Source organism: Danio rerio, chromosome 23, assembly GCF_049306965.1.
Source record: "Danio rerio strain Tuebingen ecotype United States chromosome 23, GRCz12tu, whole genome shotgun sequence".
Taxonomy (NCBI): Eukaryota; Metazoa; Chordata; class Actinopteri; order Cypriniformes; family Danionidae; genus Danio; species Danio rerio.
The window spans coordinates 10,765,511-10,782,500 of NC_133198.1; the positions used below are offsets into that span (position 1 = coordinate 10,765,511).

Below are 16,990 nucleotides of genomic sequence, written 5' to 3' on the forward strand. Positions count from 1 at the left end.
ATTTACTTTTTAAAGTAACATATTCAAAACTGACTGTACTGTACAGTACCAAACCATACCACACAGTGGAAATGTGCCATGGCACTTTCATTCAGCAAACAACTACTAAAGTGAATGAAAGTGAATGCTACAAAGACTTCTATTACAAATAAATGATTTTCTCTCAACACTAGAACCACCATGCGGTCAAATTTAACCATAGCTTCTCTTCAGTTTTTTTTTTTTTTCAATGAAAAATCTAAGTCTCCCAGCCAGTGACTTTTACTAAAATTGTGTTAATTGCAATCTCCTGTTAGTCTACAATATAAAATAGACAAAAAAAATGGGAAATTTATACCTACTAGTGCCAGCAGGTCAAATTTAATTATAGTTTATAAAGCCTTTATTTTTAATGGATGTCAATTTAGCTGACAAAATAAATTAGTGGCCCATCCTCGGCCAAGCTCAGCAAAATAGCTAGCGACAAATAATAATCCTCTTTTGGGATATAACATTGTGAAGACATTGGCATAAAACATTTTAAGCCACGTCAAAGTCATGTGCATGGGTAAATTTTACCAGCTGCCAGTTTTAGTGATATAACAACCCTTGGCAGTCCTAGTGCCAACCTAAAATTCAACTGATAATAATAAAAAAAAAGATTAGGATTTGAATATTATCATATCACAATGATTTCTGAAGGATCATGGGAAGACTGGAATAATAAGGCTGAAATTTGACAAAAAAATAAAATATCTTAGCACTTTTAAATATATCACAAAAGGAAAACAGTTATTTTATATTCCACAATATTATTCATATTTTGACTGTATCATTTATCAAATAAACAAATGATTGCTGAGCATTAGAAACTTTTTTTATTAACCAAACCCTAAAGACTGACAAGGCAGTGTACGGTTGAGTAACGGAGATAATCCAGACCTGTAGAGCAGACAGTGCAGGACTCTGACCCAGACTGGACTGGATGTTCTTCACCAGAGGAGAGCTGTAGAAACATCAATAGCATCACAGACCACACTGAAAAATCCCTTCAAATCTAAATTGACCAATGCAAAAGTGTACTTACCCAGTGATCTTCTGCGGCCGTCTTTTCTGAAACTCCAGCTCATCCACTGTCCAAACGGCCCCCTTCACATTCTCCACTCGTACGAAACACTTGTGGAGACTGAGGTTGTGGCGAACTGCATTCTAAGATCATAGGATAAATGAACAAACTGATGCAAAGCACAAAAAAACATTTCAGATCGGTTCTCTTTAGTTACCTTCCACGTCGCTGCGTTGCGTCTGAAATATGCAAATGTTCGAGTGAACCAGTTGTAGATCTCGTTTAGTGTTAGCTGCTTTTCTGGAGACTCCAGAATGGCCTGGAAAGAAAAAGAGAATAAGATGAGCACTTTTTTAACATTAGCATCTAGCATGTGGCAGCTGATGACTGTGAAAAGTAGGTTTAACTGAAATTCATTTCTAAAGTCTTACTGATCAGAAAGAATGGTGCAGTCATGAGGGATCAGTTTCTTACCTGTCTGATCAAAGCTGCATATGTGAATGGAGGCCTGACCTCAGCACTGAGGTAGAACTCTTTATTCTGCACAATATCTACGAGACAAAAAAGATGTCAGTTACACATTTATTAAAACATATTTTTTAAATGGTCTTGAAAATGGGTGAAGCATTTTGGACATCGTTTTGCAGAAAAAAAGAAAAGGCAAAAGGCTAATTATGGAATGTTTGAAGTAATTCTTGACCCAATTTATTTAGTGACAAATAAAAAAAAGGTTGCTTGTTGCCAAAAATTGCTATAACCTGTGTTACAACCTTCTTTTGAAGCATCAAATTCCATTGGATCACAGAAATTATGTTTTTTTTTAAAAGAGCTCCTATTAAGGATTTTCAAAAATGACTTTCCAACGTAGAGTGCAACACAGCTCTAAGTGAATGAAAACATTCAGCTGATGTTTAAATCCTAAAGGGCATCTTGTTTAAAAATACTGATTTATTAATAAAAGATTCGGCGACGCCGAACAGGTAGTGCTGTTGCCTCACAGCAAGAAGGTCACTGGTTCGAGCCTCGGCTGGGTCAGTTGGTGTTTCTGTGTGGAGTTTGCATGTTCTCCCCGCATTCGCGAGGGTTTCCCCCGGGTGCTCCAGTTTTCCCCACAGTCTAAAGACATGTGGTACAGGTGAATCGGGTGAGTTAAATTGTCTGTAGCGTATGAGTGTCAATACGTTTGTATGGATGTTTCCCAGAGATGGGTTGCAGCTGGAAGGGCATCCGCTGCGTAAAACATTTGCTGGATAAGTTGGCGGTACATTCCACTGTAGCGACCCCAGATTAGTAAAGGGACTAAGCCGAAAACAAAATGAATGAATGAATGAATAATAAAAGATTCAAAAGACTTGTTGTTCATCCAGATACCAATACCAAACATGAAGTTCCGGTTCCGGTAAACTGTAAACGCGCCTTTTCCTTTAAACACTTGCAGAGTGCAGGATAGTTGATTTTTCTTCTGCATTTTTAATAGTCTATACACACGTCTTTCTGACGCTACCTACCGAGTGCATCTAAGTTACCAATAAATGCAGAGGTTGTTTTTTTCTCCCATACGGCGTGTGGTATCAAAAATCCCATTACAACTACACTCTTAAAGTAGTTCGCCTGTGTTGTTTTGCCTCTGTGAACATCAGTGTATGCTTGAACTGAAACTCCCATTTTTATGCAAACCCTTCCCTTTTTCGCCACTCAACACTCCCACCTAAACAGAGTTGGACTCACCCACTTTCCTGACTTTTTTCAAACTAGTGGTCAAAAACACCCCACTGAGACAGGGGCGAGTTTATGGCTCTTTAAGAGTAGCTCTCACCTTACCAAAGAAAATAAATTAAGGATGCTGCACATAAGACTTTAAACACATCTCTTATAACCATTTAGGTGCGAACATGTCATAGCCAGAAGCAGCTTTAGACTGTATAAACACTCAATAGACTGTATAACAGGTCGCACCACATCTGTATGTATTTTAGCTGTTGTGACACGAGCATATCGATTGCTCACAGCCCACGCATCATTTACCTCCTTACGTGTTGTGGCTGCTTTAGGCTATGTATAATATACAGTAATGCAGGAACATCTTCCTCTGCTTGTAAACAGTTAATGAGATCGGCCAGATTGACGAGTAAGTCATGAAATGTGATTATCGGCCGATACCGATGTTTGGCCGATTGATCGGAGCATTCCTATTTGCACCCTTTGTTTAGTCACGAGGTACTGAAATTCAGTGATAAGTGCAAGTCAAAATCATCCCCGTATGCACAGGCCCTGAATCGGTTTTATAAGCATGCATGATAAATGCTCTTTCTGGGTCAAACATACATTTGATTGTAGCTTATCTTCAAACCTTTAATAAACCTGCTATTCATAGTCATTAGAATTTAGATTACATCGTTGTTTGAATCAAAATTGCAATTAATCGTGCATCTCTAATACAAATATTAACCAAAATGCTTCTATCAAGAGCATTCGATTGAATAATACAAATATGAATAATAAAACCAAAAAGGTAAACAATTCAAACAGCTCTGTGATGTATTGACAGATAAATAATCAGCGTATTATTATTAACAACAGTAACAGTGACATTGGCAGTAAGAGGTCAGCAGTGTCACCTTGGTCCATGGCTATGTTGAATTTGTCAGAGTAGCGCTTGCGTATGGGGCCCATGCTGTGCAGGCTGGTGGGGATGATGACGGAGGGCGTCTGAGGGAGCGACGTGAGTGGCGTGGATGGGGCAGTGGCACTCTGGGACAGGCTCATAGATGGAGTGCTCTTGGGAACGGTCACCTTGGCAAGAGTGAGGTTGGACACCAGATTCACCTAAGAAAAACAAATATGACTGTTTGTCTCTTGGTCAGGGAAGTACGTTGAGAACAGGGCTGTCAATTTAACACTTTAATTAGTTGTGGAAAATATTTAACACAATTAAGGCATCCGCCTCCAGATTCACTGGTTGGGAAGCATGATGCAGAACAACAACCTGCTTCTGCCTGTAGAATGCAGTTATACAGCTTTAAAAGTTTAGGATATTGGAGCCAAAATACCCTGTTTTGATCTTATCTGTATCATATAATAAAAGCAATATAGAGGGTTCCCACTCTTTCATTGACACCAAAATCAAGAACTTTTAAAACCACTAATAATTTCAAATCAAGCACATTTTAATTCACACCCATATATAGCACCACTTGGGTTGAATGTTGAGTCAACTCAAATGTCCTGAAGTTTATTGCATTAATATTTTAAGTTGAGCCAACTTTTTTTTTAACGGTGCATTAAGGTACTTACTTTACTTAACATTTCACTAAAACTTAATATTTACATTAAAATGTCCTAATGATGATGTTTTGAATGTGTCATTTTCAAAAATGTTGACTGTTTTTAAAGACACATTTGAAGAACTTTAATACAATTGGTTAAAATCAATACTGGTAATATTCAACTGGGGTTTCTGAAGTTGAATAACTGTTGAATAAATCTGCAATTTAATATTCTGATATCAACATCACAATGTTGTCTGCTTATTAAAGATTACTCTTAAAGCCACTGCTGTGTGTCTCTTTTCTAAATGAATCTGCCTTTTAAACTAATCAAACTGTTGTTTACATCATTGCTTTAATGAATATTCATCCTATTCATTAGACTTTAGCGCCCTCTGTTGGCAGTTTTAGTGTATTATTTAGAGCAGGGGTGCCCAAACATTTTCATATGAAGGGCCAAAAAAAAAAAACTTGATTGAGGCTAGTGGTACATATAGTTGCCATGGCTGATTTCCTAACTTATTTAATAGGATTTAAAAATGACTATAAATCATTGCTTTATATTAACCTAACGTTTAAAAGGGAAACATAAGGGCGATCGTAACCAAAAAGACCCCTAGCTTATAAGGCATTTTATGGAATAGCCTATCTTAAACTGACCAGCTATACATTTTACTTTCCCTTATTTATTTGTTTTTTTTTTATTTGGCTCATGTACACCTGTGCTATTGGAAAACTAGTGTAATGGCAACACGCCATCTTTACCAGACTCTGGCAAACTCTGCCTCTACTTTCACTCCACTCTGAAGCCCCAGATGGCCCTCTTTTGCCCAAGTTAATCGGCGGGCCGCAAAAAGACCGGCCACTGGCACAGATAAAGCCCCACTTTGGCCCGATCAGGCCTAGGAAGTGACAGTGGAAATGCGACTGGCCCTAGTTCACTCGCTTTAGGCCCAATAGTAGAAATGCAGCTAATGTCTCATTTGTAAGCATCTATAAAAAATATTGTATTTAATTTTAGTTTGCTTTTTTTGTAGCTAAGCAATAAAAAAAAAAAAGAAGCTACGTCAAATTAGAAATGACGATCTTCTCTCTCACGGTGGGCCAAATCAAAGGTTACAATGGGCCAACTTTGGCCCGAAGGCCCTACTTTGGGCATCTCTGGTTTAGAGGATAGGTTATTTAAACAAAATTTTACATTTTCGATAGAAATAAATATTTACTCATTTACTGAAATAAATAGATCATTCATCCAAAATCCCACCTTTCTATTGGGATTTTTTTAATTAAAAAGCTGTTTTGGAGCTACAGTAAATGGTCTGTAAATAAATCAACATACCTATTAATTTATTTATTTATTTATACATAAAAATGTCATGCTTATTTTTGTAAATGTCCACTTTAAGGCTTTTTGCATTTATCACAATAATAACATTTAGAACTTGACAGAAGCAGCACAAAATAATATCTTAAGTTGAATTGAATAAAGTGTAATTAATTCGATTAAAGAATTTTATTTACCGGTTGAGGGGCTGGTTTGGTCTCAGTAGACTTGACATGAAGGTGGGCCATCATGGCCTGAAGGCGTTCTTTGTCTTTAGCAAGCTGTTTGACAAACACAAACACAACAGAGATGGGCCATTGATAAACCCGGAGCTATGTGTTGTCTAGTTTTCACGTGCTGGGATATTTCTTCATGTGTACATACAGCACATACAGAGCAGGAAAAAGATTAGAGCTCAGATTAGAGCAGGATGTTCGACTACATGCAAAGCTGAAAACAAACATTTTTTTAGTCTAATCAAAATTAAATATCAGCAAGAGCAGAACCAGTTTGGGCCAGAGCAAAGGCTGTTGTGGTGAATGTTTGTGAGGCTTTACCTGCAGTTCCAGCTGCTGAACCACCTGCATCTGAACTCGGCACTGCGCTGTGCTCTTGTCATCCAGAGCGTGTTCACTGTTCAAATGCCTGAACAACACACAAATGCCGACAGTCAATTTACAAAAAATGCATGACATGAATAAATGACATAACAAATCATTGCCCTTTTCATTTACTTTCACTACTTGTTCTTAAGAGAGTCTATAGCCATAAAAGTCAATCTATTAACCCTCAATTCAATTAAGACAACAAATACAGACAATTTTTAGCCTAAACTGTGGTACTTTAATCATAAAATTTAAAAGAAGGTTAAAAGAACTAACTTACACAAAAGGCTCTGGATTCAAGTTAATAAAATAAAAAGAGTTGTTTTTCTCACAGATTGACTGATTTACTTCAATGTATCATCAGAAGCCACAGGTTATAATTCTGTTTTGCTTGAATAGATGTTGTTTTCATATTATATAAATCAGCAGGGCAGGACCAGTTTCAGCTAAACATCTTTGATAATCTACTGATGAAAAATAAATAGTAATTGAATGCTGATTTATAGATATTATATCCTTAAAAGTTCAGTTGTCAACTGGATTCTCCTTATCTTGACTGAATCACCACTACACATGTAATGTTATATATACAAAACAACTTGCTCTGGCTTGCCTGAAGTTGACTCTGAAAATAAGTTTTATTTGCAAACACAAAATCGGTACTAGTAGAACACAATGACTGCATTGTCAGTAGTTTGAATCACTTTACCAAGTAGGTGGTTATTATTTCTAGCATTTGTTTAAAGGGTTAGTTCACCCAAAAGTTTTCATTGTGATATTAATTGCTCACAAATGCAATTTTTCATCTTCAGAATATCAATGAAGATATTTTAGATAAAATCTGAGTGCTCCCTCATCCTCCACAAGCAGACTGTCCCAGCTTGTTCAAAGACCAAAAAACTAGCAAAACACATCCTCAAACAGACCATATCCCTTCGATGGTTCGATTTAAAAATGATCTTTCTATGAGAATAATTCTGTATACCCTAAATGTCTAACTTCCTCTATTTAAAACAAAGCACAGGCACATTTGAGCTATACGACTTTAGTGTGGCCCACTCTCGTAAACATGCACCCTATACTGACACTGGGGAGAAAAACACTGTTGTATAAAGTCGCTTTTCTTGTGTTATGTGTGCATAAAAATGTTCCTATAGTTTCACTATCCACTTGTTAAGTCGTGATGTATAAAATACTGTTTCTGGGTCCAAGCCGCTACTCGTTTGAATTGAGAAAATATTTGTTTATGAACACTTTTTAGTCATATCACACATTAAAGTGAATTTTATTTAAAACCATGGTGTAGACCACAGGACAAGCTGCATCACAAACACCAATATTTCTAGCCATCGTTTATTAGGCATGGATATTAGGGCTGTGCAATTAATCGAAAACGCAGTAGCAATTTGAAACGTTGTGTTTAACTAATCATAATAGGCAGCGATATGAAATATATGTATTATATAATTTCCCCCATTCAGAGCAAATGCGTGACTGCCATCTGTGTGTAATAGTCTTATTCACCAATTAAGTGGGGACACACTTGTTTACCCAATCAGAATTGTAAGACCAAACTATGCAGAAAGTCCACAATAAAACAAACAAGCAGGAAAGCACGGACAAGTGGAATTATGGCGTCTGCCGCTCCAGAAGCATAATATTAGATGAATTCATATTAAAGTAAAACAGCACCATGGTAATATGGAAATATTTTGGTTTTAAAATCACAGACACTAAACAAAAACGGGTAATTTGTAAGAGCTGTAACAGAACTGTTGCCACAGCACAAGAAAATACAACATCCAGCACCTAAAAAAGCACCACAGGTGGCTATATGAGGAGTGTCTTGCTAAAAAGCCAACTAAAAGTATTGCTAATGGCACTCAATCTAGTAGCAAGCAACAGCCAAGTACAATTTCAGAGTTGTTTGCAGCTGTTACACCATATGAAAAAAAAAAAAACATCACAAAGGCACCAAGAGATATCTAACGCCATAAGTCACTGCTGTTTGCTCTAGAGAAAAATTAATGCTTTAATTTCTGAATATTTATAAACAAATTTGAACAAAAGTTGGAGTAAGTTAATATCTTTTCAGTTCATTTTTAAACTAACACGTTTGTTAGCAGTAAGAAGCTTCATTTTAGCAGTAAGAAGCTTCGATATAGAACACTTAGCTGAACCTTGTGTGCAAAATTAAATAGCAAATCAAATTGAAATAGCAATGTTTAAATATATACATACACAAACACACACACACACACACACATATATATATATATATATATATATATATAGTGATTGTGATTTTCAAAATTATTACATAGCCTTGTGAATGTTTATTATTACCATTTATTGAGTCTCCCCATATAGTTTGATAGATTGCTTGGACCCAGAAGCCGCTTCTCGCAATGTCACACGAACCAAGCAGATGTTATGTTTGAACCACTGAAGGCATATAGCCATCTCTTGGAACAAGTCAGAAACATTGCCGTCTTCGAAGAATGACCGAGCTCTCAGATTTCACTTCAAATATCTTCAATTGTGTTCTCATGATGAATGAAGGTCTCAATTGTATGGAACGATACGAGTAATTAACACAATTTTCATTTTTTGGGTGTACTAAAATTTTTATGTACCCTACACGTCATGTGTTCAAGACTCAGGCAAGTGAGTTTTTAATGCTATTAAAAGATCTCCCACTGTCAGAAAAGTTGCGCTTAAAAAATGATGCTCAAGAAACATTTTATATTATTTATATTAAAGATGGTTGTGCTGCTTAATACTCTTTGATGAATAAATACTAGAAAAAAAACAAAAGTATTCAACTTTAATAAAATTGAAAATGCTTTTTACTACAAATTTAAATCAATTTAATATATACTTATTGAACAAAGGTGATCATTTCTTTTATCGGGGGGTGGTGTGTCAATATTGATAGCTACCGTTATAAATTCATTATCACCAAAATAAAAAAAAGTCTTTGAATTTGTTGAATAAACAATTTAAAATGATTCAAGGAACCATTTGTTTGAACATACCCCAACAGTCAGCAAGACCGTTCCATACTGAAGACTAGAGGGCGCTGTATTCAAACAAAATCTGTGCAAGTCTTTTATCCAATCAATCAGCTTCTCCAACAAACAAAACCACTAACAATTAAACTGCTCCGACACTCTCCAGCCACTACATCATGTTCAAGCATACATCCATGAAAGAGTATTCTTGAAATTAGCATTCAATAGTTTTTCATTTGCTATTCCATTCATTTTTATTGGCATTCTGATGCAAAGCAACATCTGAGGCTGAAAACAGTACACAAAGCCCATTATGAAGCAATAGTTATGAGCATGTTTTTAATAGTGGAGCTGTGACTGAGGCCGGGAACAAAGGCAGTGTTGTGGCAATACACAGGGCGGGGTCTGGGACGGGGAGCAGGGGTCAGGGTCAGTGGAAGGGGCACAGATAAACATCCTCCTGTTGTTTGTTTTGGGAGGGATGGCCAGGATCACCATGGGTACTCTGTTTATCAGTGCACTGAGCTCAACCCTGAGGGGCCCCACGGCTGCACCGCCACAGGGGAGAGAGAAACAGAGAAGGAAACCAAAAGAAAATAAAGAGACATGGGCGGTAGATGCATTTATACAAGGTAGAAAATGGACAACAACAACAACTAAAAAACATGAAACAAGTAAACAGAGTAAAAGGAACAGACACATAAAAGAAGCTGTAAAAAGGCAGCGGGCGCATTCAGAAATGATAATTAGATTAGGGTTGCATATGGTTGCAACCAGGACAAACAGCGTAATAAAACGAAAAGGATGAGAGCTGGAGACTCACTTGAGGAATGACTGGAAGTCACCGAAAACAGCGTCGCAGCCTGGCCACTTGCACACGCCGTGGCTGTACAGAGGATGGCCACTTTGAGGATGACTCTCCTGAGAACTGAAGCCAAAACAGACACGGTAAAAACATGGAAATCAGTGATACTGCGAAACATTTCTGAAGCGTTTTTATTTTTTTGTAACAATGGAGTAATACAGGTTTGCACTGGACAATGTCAATGTCTTGCAATATGTTGTAACATTGTTTGACCATATTCGCCTGCTCAAACTACTCCAGACCAAATTACATAGATTTTTGATCTCCAGTATCTGGGATATATATATATATATATATATATATATATATATATATATATATATATATATATATATATATATATATATATATATATATATATATATATATATATATGTACTTTATATATGACAACATATACTGAAGGTTATATGATATAGGTTTTTTAATTTTAAACCTTTATAAACATATCTTTTTCATAAAAATAAAAAATAAGTACATACAAATAAATTGAATTATATGAATGAATGTATGAATTTATGAATGTATGAAAGTATGAATTTATTTTTATGTACTTTATATATGACAACATATACTGAAGGTTATATGATATAGGTTTTTTAATTTTAAACTTTTATAAACATATCTTTTTCACAATGAGTATTTTAATGAGTGCCCTATAAAGAATTAAAAATGGTATCCCCCTTTACCTTTGAATATGTGTTTTGGTATTTGCATTTACTGACGTTACCTATAGTGCAACTAACAAAGACCTAAATTAGCGCAAAGCCCCAAAACCACAGTTTCTCAGTGTGGTCAGAGATGCTTCTAGGAGATGTGTGATGGAAAACTAAGTTAAGCAAATGCTTGACAGAGACTGAAATTGATACTGCATATTTACGCTGTCCATTTAGTGTCTCTCACGCGATGATTTGGTTTCATTTTCGATCTAATCACAATATGATGTTTCTTATAATATATGTCACAATTTATTTGTGAGCTGTTTGTTGATGCACAGCCCTATTCAAAATGGTTTCATAACATTATTATTTTAGAATTCTTATTACAGTAATGTAGCACCACGACTGTAACATTAAAAATAAATTCAAAAACTCATACATGGCAGCATTTGTTGTATTATTCATGTTAAAACATGCAAAATGCTTCAATGTAATAGAAATGTTTGATAAAAAAAAACTTAACACATTGAGTACCTTTACATAAACATCAATAATCAAATTTTTTATTTGATTAAGACAATATTCTGATGAAGAGTCTAATATGTAAAAAGTAGCGTTTGATTATTTTAATCAGACTAAAGTCATAATTGAAGTAAACGGAAATCGAATTAAGACGTGGAGTTTGCCGATTTTAGTCGCATTATTGAAGCGCAGTACAGACATGTAAACACCTCAATCAAACTATTACTGTCGTGTAGGATCTTCGCCACATTTTGCGACAGGATTGTCTATACACACATGGCTGTTTGACACTATTCTCTCTGCACCTACAAAGTCATGCAGGTGACCACCGACACCTGCATCGCAAAATGCTGAGGTTATTTCCCCATACGGCATGTTGTATCAAATTCCATTAAAACAACACTCTTCCATCTTACTCGCATATATCTTGCTTGTCACGGGAGGCATGCATGAAATATTCCTGAATTAAAGTGAAAATGCCAAACTGCAGTTCAAGTTGACCAATCAAAAACGAAAAACCTTAAATTACATAAAACTCCAGAGGAAATGTAAACTACATGGTGACGCAATGAGGTTAATCCAGTTAAGTGCTATAACATGTGAAAGTGGATCATGAAAGGAACATTCGAAAAACAACTCATGTAAACACTATCATATTATTGTCTTCAGATTAAGGCAAATAATTTTAATTACTGATGTCCATGTTAAAAGTAGTCACTATAGCATTTTTAAAACCACTAACAGATTTGACAGTTAGAGAGTTAGCCTCAAACCACACACCACATGGCATGTCTAAAAAGCAATTTTAGCATTTTCATCATGTCGTTTTTTAAAAAAAAAGTGAATGAGAAAGTCACTATAACAAACAATGAATCTTCTATTGGTGTATACTAAACACTTTGTACATAATAATGATAGCAGAATAATGACATGTTTTTGTTTCCAGCCAAAGTAAGTGACATCACTTGAAGCAAGTCACATGATTTCAGGGCTTTAAAGATTGTTGTTCCTTTTTATAACCAGAGTTGACCAGATTGTAGTGACGGACACAAAATTAATTTATATCTGAAATACTAAAGACAAATGCTACAGACACTACAGGCTCTATCGTACACCCGGCATAATAAGGCACAAAACGTGATTTGTTGCAATTTTCCGACCAACACAACCTTAATTTTCCCGTTTTGCACCACGTTTTTTAAAAAGTAAATCAATTTTCACCGCTCTGTGGACTCATGGGTGTTCTGGTCTAGAAAGGTGTGTTTAGGCGCATTGCCTTAACACAAACCAGGTCCAGCACAGAGGCCTAAAGTCCAGCGCAGAGCGCATTAGTTGTGCGCCTTAAACACGTACACATTGCTTAATACACACAGTATGTACAGCAATATGAAAATATCTTTACAAATGTAAATGAATTAAATGATTAAAATGTAACAAAATGTATTATTTTCTACATGAACATAAAAACCACTACCTTCCAGCCTTTTTCATGTCGGGAAGGCTTTTTTCAATTTATTCATGACAGCTTGCTTCTGTATAATGTTATTATTATTATTATTATTATTAATTATATGCCAATTTATATTTGTTTTATTAAAAACAAACTTTGAAATTTCCACCTGTTGGGTTTTGGAGACATATGCGACATTTGGATATAACATTTTTTTTTACCACACTTTGTTATTACTGTTCATTCATTAGTTTGCAGGAAATTAGAACTAAATTTAGAATAGTTTTGAAACAAATCTTTGTGCTTAAACAAATTTAAATATGTAGGCTAATGGATGTCTTCAGTGTTTGCATACACCGTTTCCTTATCCACGAAAGGGGTAAAGTAAAAAGTAAAAGTAAAGAGGCCAAATGGAGGACACTTGTTCTTTATCAGTGCGGCAGATGGTCTGTTTAAGGCCGTACTAACACTAGGTACAGTTGCCTCGAACTGGGCCAAAGCACGCTTGTCCCCCCTCCCGTCTCCCCCGACGGCCCGCACTCACACTAATCGGGCCTGGGTACGCTTACGTCATCGATGCTGCGCTGTGAGCGCTCTCGCTCAGTACAGTGGGGATTGCTCTTGTTATATCATTTCAGTCGCTTGACATGCAGTCAAATATTTCGCCAAACAGTCCTTAGGGCTGTGGTGACACGCAGTCAGATATTTTGCCAAACAGATCCGCCACTTTTGGCGCTCATAAACAATCATAAAGCCCTCCTGCTGCAGGAATGAGGAGGTCTACTGAAGGTGCGCAGCTGTGGTGCAGTGAGGGGTTTGCGTCTTTAATAATCTACGGCAGTTTGCGTTCATTGAACAGTAAGAATGATTAATAAATCCATATGAAACGGCCCCTAAAAGTCACGTCTCGCTTTCAGTTTCGGGCTTTGGCGTGTTTTACACTCACACACAAGCATACCGCACCAAAGCCCAACTGAACCGCGCTCAGGCCCACCTCTTCCAACCGGGCCAGGGCTGGCCAAGTGAACCGTGCTTGAGCCCGATTCAGCGCACTCACACTTCTCAAACAATCCGGGAAACGGGCCTGGGCACGGTACGGATGGCATAGTGTGAGTAGCACCAGTGAAGGGTTCAGATTTTCCACTTACAAATTCCACCGTGTAAATAGTAAATGCGCCATGGCGTGATGCAACTGACTCTTAAAGAAAATGGGAGATGAGACTATTTAATGTACATTATGCTCAAAACCCACCCATAACTCATAAAGAGAATAAGCACAACTCTGTTAGACCATGCACCAGGGTGCAGACTGTATTTTTCCATCCTGAAAATAGCAAAAGTGGATACGCCCTTAATGCTTTTGCGCCATGCGCTTTAGACTTTGTGCCTAGATCGTTAAAATAAAGGCCTAAATGTTTTGTGCAAATACTTATTTAACATTGAGTTAAAAAAAAGATAGAAGAAAAATAGACAAATATTTCATGATAATTAAATCTGGATGTAAAATTCAGAAGGCAGACAGTCAAAAATGTGTATAGCCAGAATGCTTTCATGAAAAAATTTTGTCCCCGAACGCACATGGAGCCATTATTTTTAGAGAAATTCAAAATCGCTTCATTATAGTTGAATACAAGCGCTGAATTTCTGATGAAATCTGCAACAAACAGTTTTCCTTTTTATCTTATTTTGGGGTGAAATGTAACCCTGGCAGGAATTTAATCAGATGTTTCTATAAAGCTCCATTCTTCACTTCAGTTCCAGTTGAGAAAGTATCTGGACATGTTTAGGACTTTGTATCAAACAGTGCACTGTTCGGGAAAGCCATGTATTTTTGCACACTAAAAATGCCAAGAATGCTTTATTTGTTTGGGATCGTGAGAGGTTGTGTCCTTTGACCCATGACCCTCTTTTTTTCTCGCCTAAGAGAACCCTGTGTGCCTCTGCCAGCGGATTCCTTCCCTAAGAGAATGCATCGACAGCAGGCATCTTTTCCCTTTCACAGCTTCAACACAAGGCAGATGACTCACTCTCAACAAATTAAACCAGACTTTGTCATTTCCTTCCTTACAACACCCTGAACAATCAAATAAGCCAGCGCGCAGACACAATACAACAAACATGCATAATGAACTGTTTGTTCTTGAAGATGAAGCTCTGAAGATCTCATCCTAGTGTCAAAAACGCTCGCCTCGCAGGAATAAGAGTGCTACAGTGGCATATGGATCAAAATGGAGTGGCAGAGATTTTAAAGGATTGATTACATTTGATCCCTCACTCCATCAGCGTGAGAGTGTGTTTGCGTGTCACTCAGTAAGCCAGAAGGAGAGATGGCGAGACAATGCCCGCATGTTGTGGTCTTCTGGAAGGGGTGAAGGGTTTGTTCTCTGGTGCCAGTGGCTGCACTTAAGGTTTTAGTTGCAGGCGTCTCTCTGGCGGGCAGGAGTTTACATGACACATGAAACTGACCACACAGTCCTTGAGCTCTCACCCTCCACCAGTATCATGCAAACAATCACAGGCGGGCCATAAGAGGCCTGTGCTGACAATACAGACCACATCAATGCAACGCTAGGACACAATGGCACCTAGTGTAACCAGAGCGTTTACAGTTACCGCTGAAGTGTGGGGTAGTGGTTAAGACTCAGAGTTGGGGAACCAGAAAGTTGCAGGTTCTTGAACCCAAATGCTCTGGTACTGGGTTCACATTAGGGCTTCACGATTCATTGAAATGAAATGGAGATCACGAAAAAATTAATAGTGGCGATTCTCATGCACATCTTGTCAGGGAAACACAGCTCTGTGATCAGAAGTAAATCTTTCATATTAAAACTGCAAATAAACAGCAAAATAAATGATTAAAAGTGAGATTTCCACATGCTTTTGATTGTAGCAGCAACACTGAGCCAAAGATCACTGCGAAGCGACCCACAGATGTCAAATCGCAAAACGTTAATCTTTAATTTCAGGAACATGTAGATCAAATCATCTGGGAATTCTTTGCATAGCTTGTATAGTAAACAGTAAACAGTTCACCATCTAAAAAGCACATCCTGGGGATTTACTGAAAACAGAAGCAGCTTTACTGACAAAATGCGCATAAATATCACCTTCAATTAATCATGCAGCCCTACTTCACACTAAGAATTAGTGTTATGATACTGGAATTTTAGTAGAAATTGGTACTGAAATTTTAAAACATCCATTTCCCGCTTACATTAGAGCGCGATCGGCCATTGTGTTTATGTGCTCAACAGAAATGACTGTGATTGGCTATTAAGGTCATCAGTTCACCCACTGTTCGCCAAGTACAAACACAAATACACAGGCACTAGAGTGTTTCAAAGTCACGAAGATCAGTCGACACATAAACGGATCGCTTGTATGTCAGCTCATAGACAGACCAGCTGACTGACACGACTTTAAAATGCTCCAGTGTCCCTGTATGTGTGTTGGCACCCAGTGGCCACACTGGCCAATCAGTGGTGTTTAAGGGTGTACTTGGTTGTAGGCATGGTTGACTTGTACCATGCTGAGGCACAATTGTCCCACCTCCCACTGCAATTTCACCTTTCGAGCCAGAGTATACTTACGTCATTGATGATGTCACTGTTCAGTTTTGAAGAGAATCACTCTTGCTCAGCAGAGAGGAGATTACTTTAGTTATATTGCTTTGTAATATTTTAAGTCGTTTGGGATGCGATGACAATTTAATTTTTTCATGAAAGTCACCGTGATGTAAGTATTAGGAGGTCTGCTGAAAGTGCAGGTAAAGTGCAGCGAGGGGTTTGTGTATTTAATCAACTATGACAGTTTGCGTTCATTGAAATGTAAGAATGATTATTAAATCCATATGAAACTGTCCCTTAAAAGTGATGTCGCGCCTTCAGTTTCCCACTCAGGCACTTTTTACACTCACACTACAATCTTACTGCCCCAAAGCCTAACCGAACTGTGCTCTGGCACCTCTTTCAACCGGGCAAGGGCAGGCCAACTGCACTCAACTGATTCGGTACACTCACACTTGTCAAACAAGCCAAGAAATGGGGGTTAAACATGCCTGAGCACGGTTTGGATAAGCTACTGTGAGTACACCCTAAGTATATGCTCAACAGGGCTCAAATGTTAGCGGGAAATGGACGATTTTAAAATTTCAGTACCGAATGTACTAAAATTACTTTGGATTTAATTCTGTGAATTTCCATAAATAATTGTTTAAATTAACTATCAATGGCTTGATTTG

General features: G+C 37.3%; 1 protein-coding gene across 4 annotated transcripts in view; it reads right to left on the reverse strand.

Annotated features, from left to right (window-relative positions):
- The window catches only part of foxp1a (forkhead box P1a), an 84,904-nt gene that overhangs the window by 5,659 nt on the left and 62,255 nt on the right, over positions 1-16,990 (reverse strand). For all 4 annotated transcript variants that reach the window (XM_021469823.3, XM_021469822.3, XM_005161959.5 and 1 more), the window contains 8 exon segments: positions 10,078-10,182; positions 6,193-6,280; positions 5,833-5,916; positions 3,664-3,871; positions 1,520-1,596; positions 1,263-1,364; positions 1,067-1,188; positions 922-985 (listed from right to left, as the gene is read on the reverse strand). In XM_021469823.3, the coding sequence (XP_021325498.2) occupies positions 922-985; positions 1,067-1,188; positions 1,263-1,364; positions 1,520-1,596; positions 3,664-3,871; positions 5,833-5,916; positions 6,193-6,280; positions 10,078-10,182 (850 nt within the window).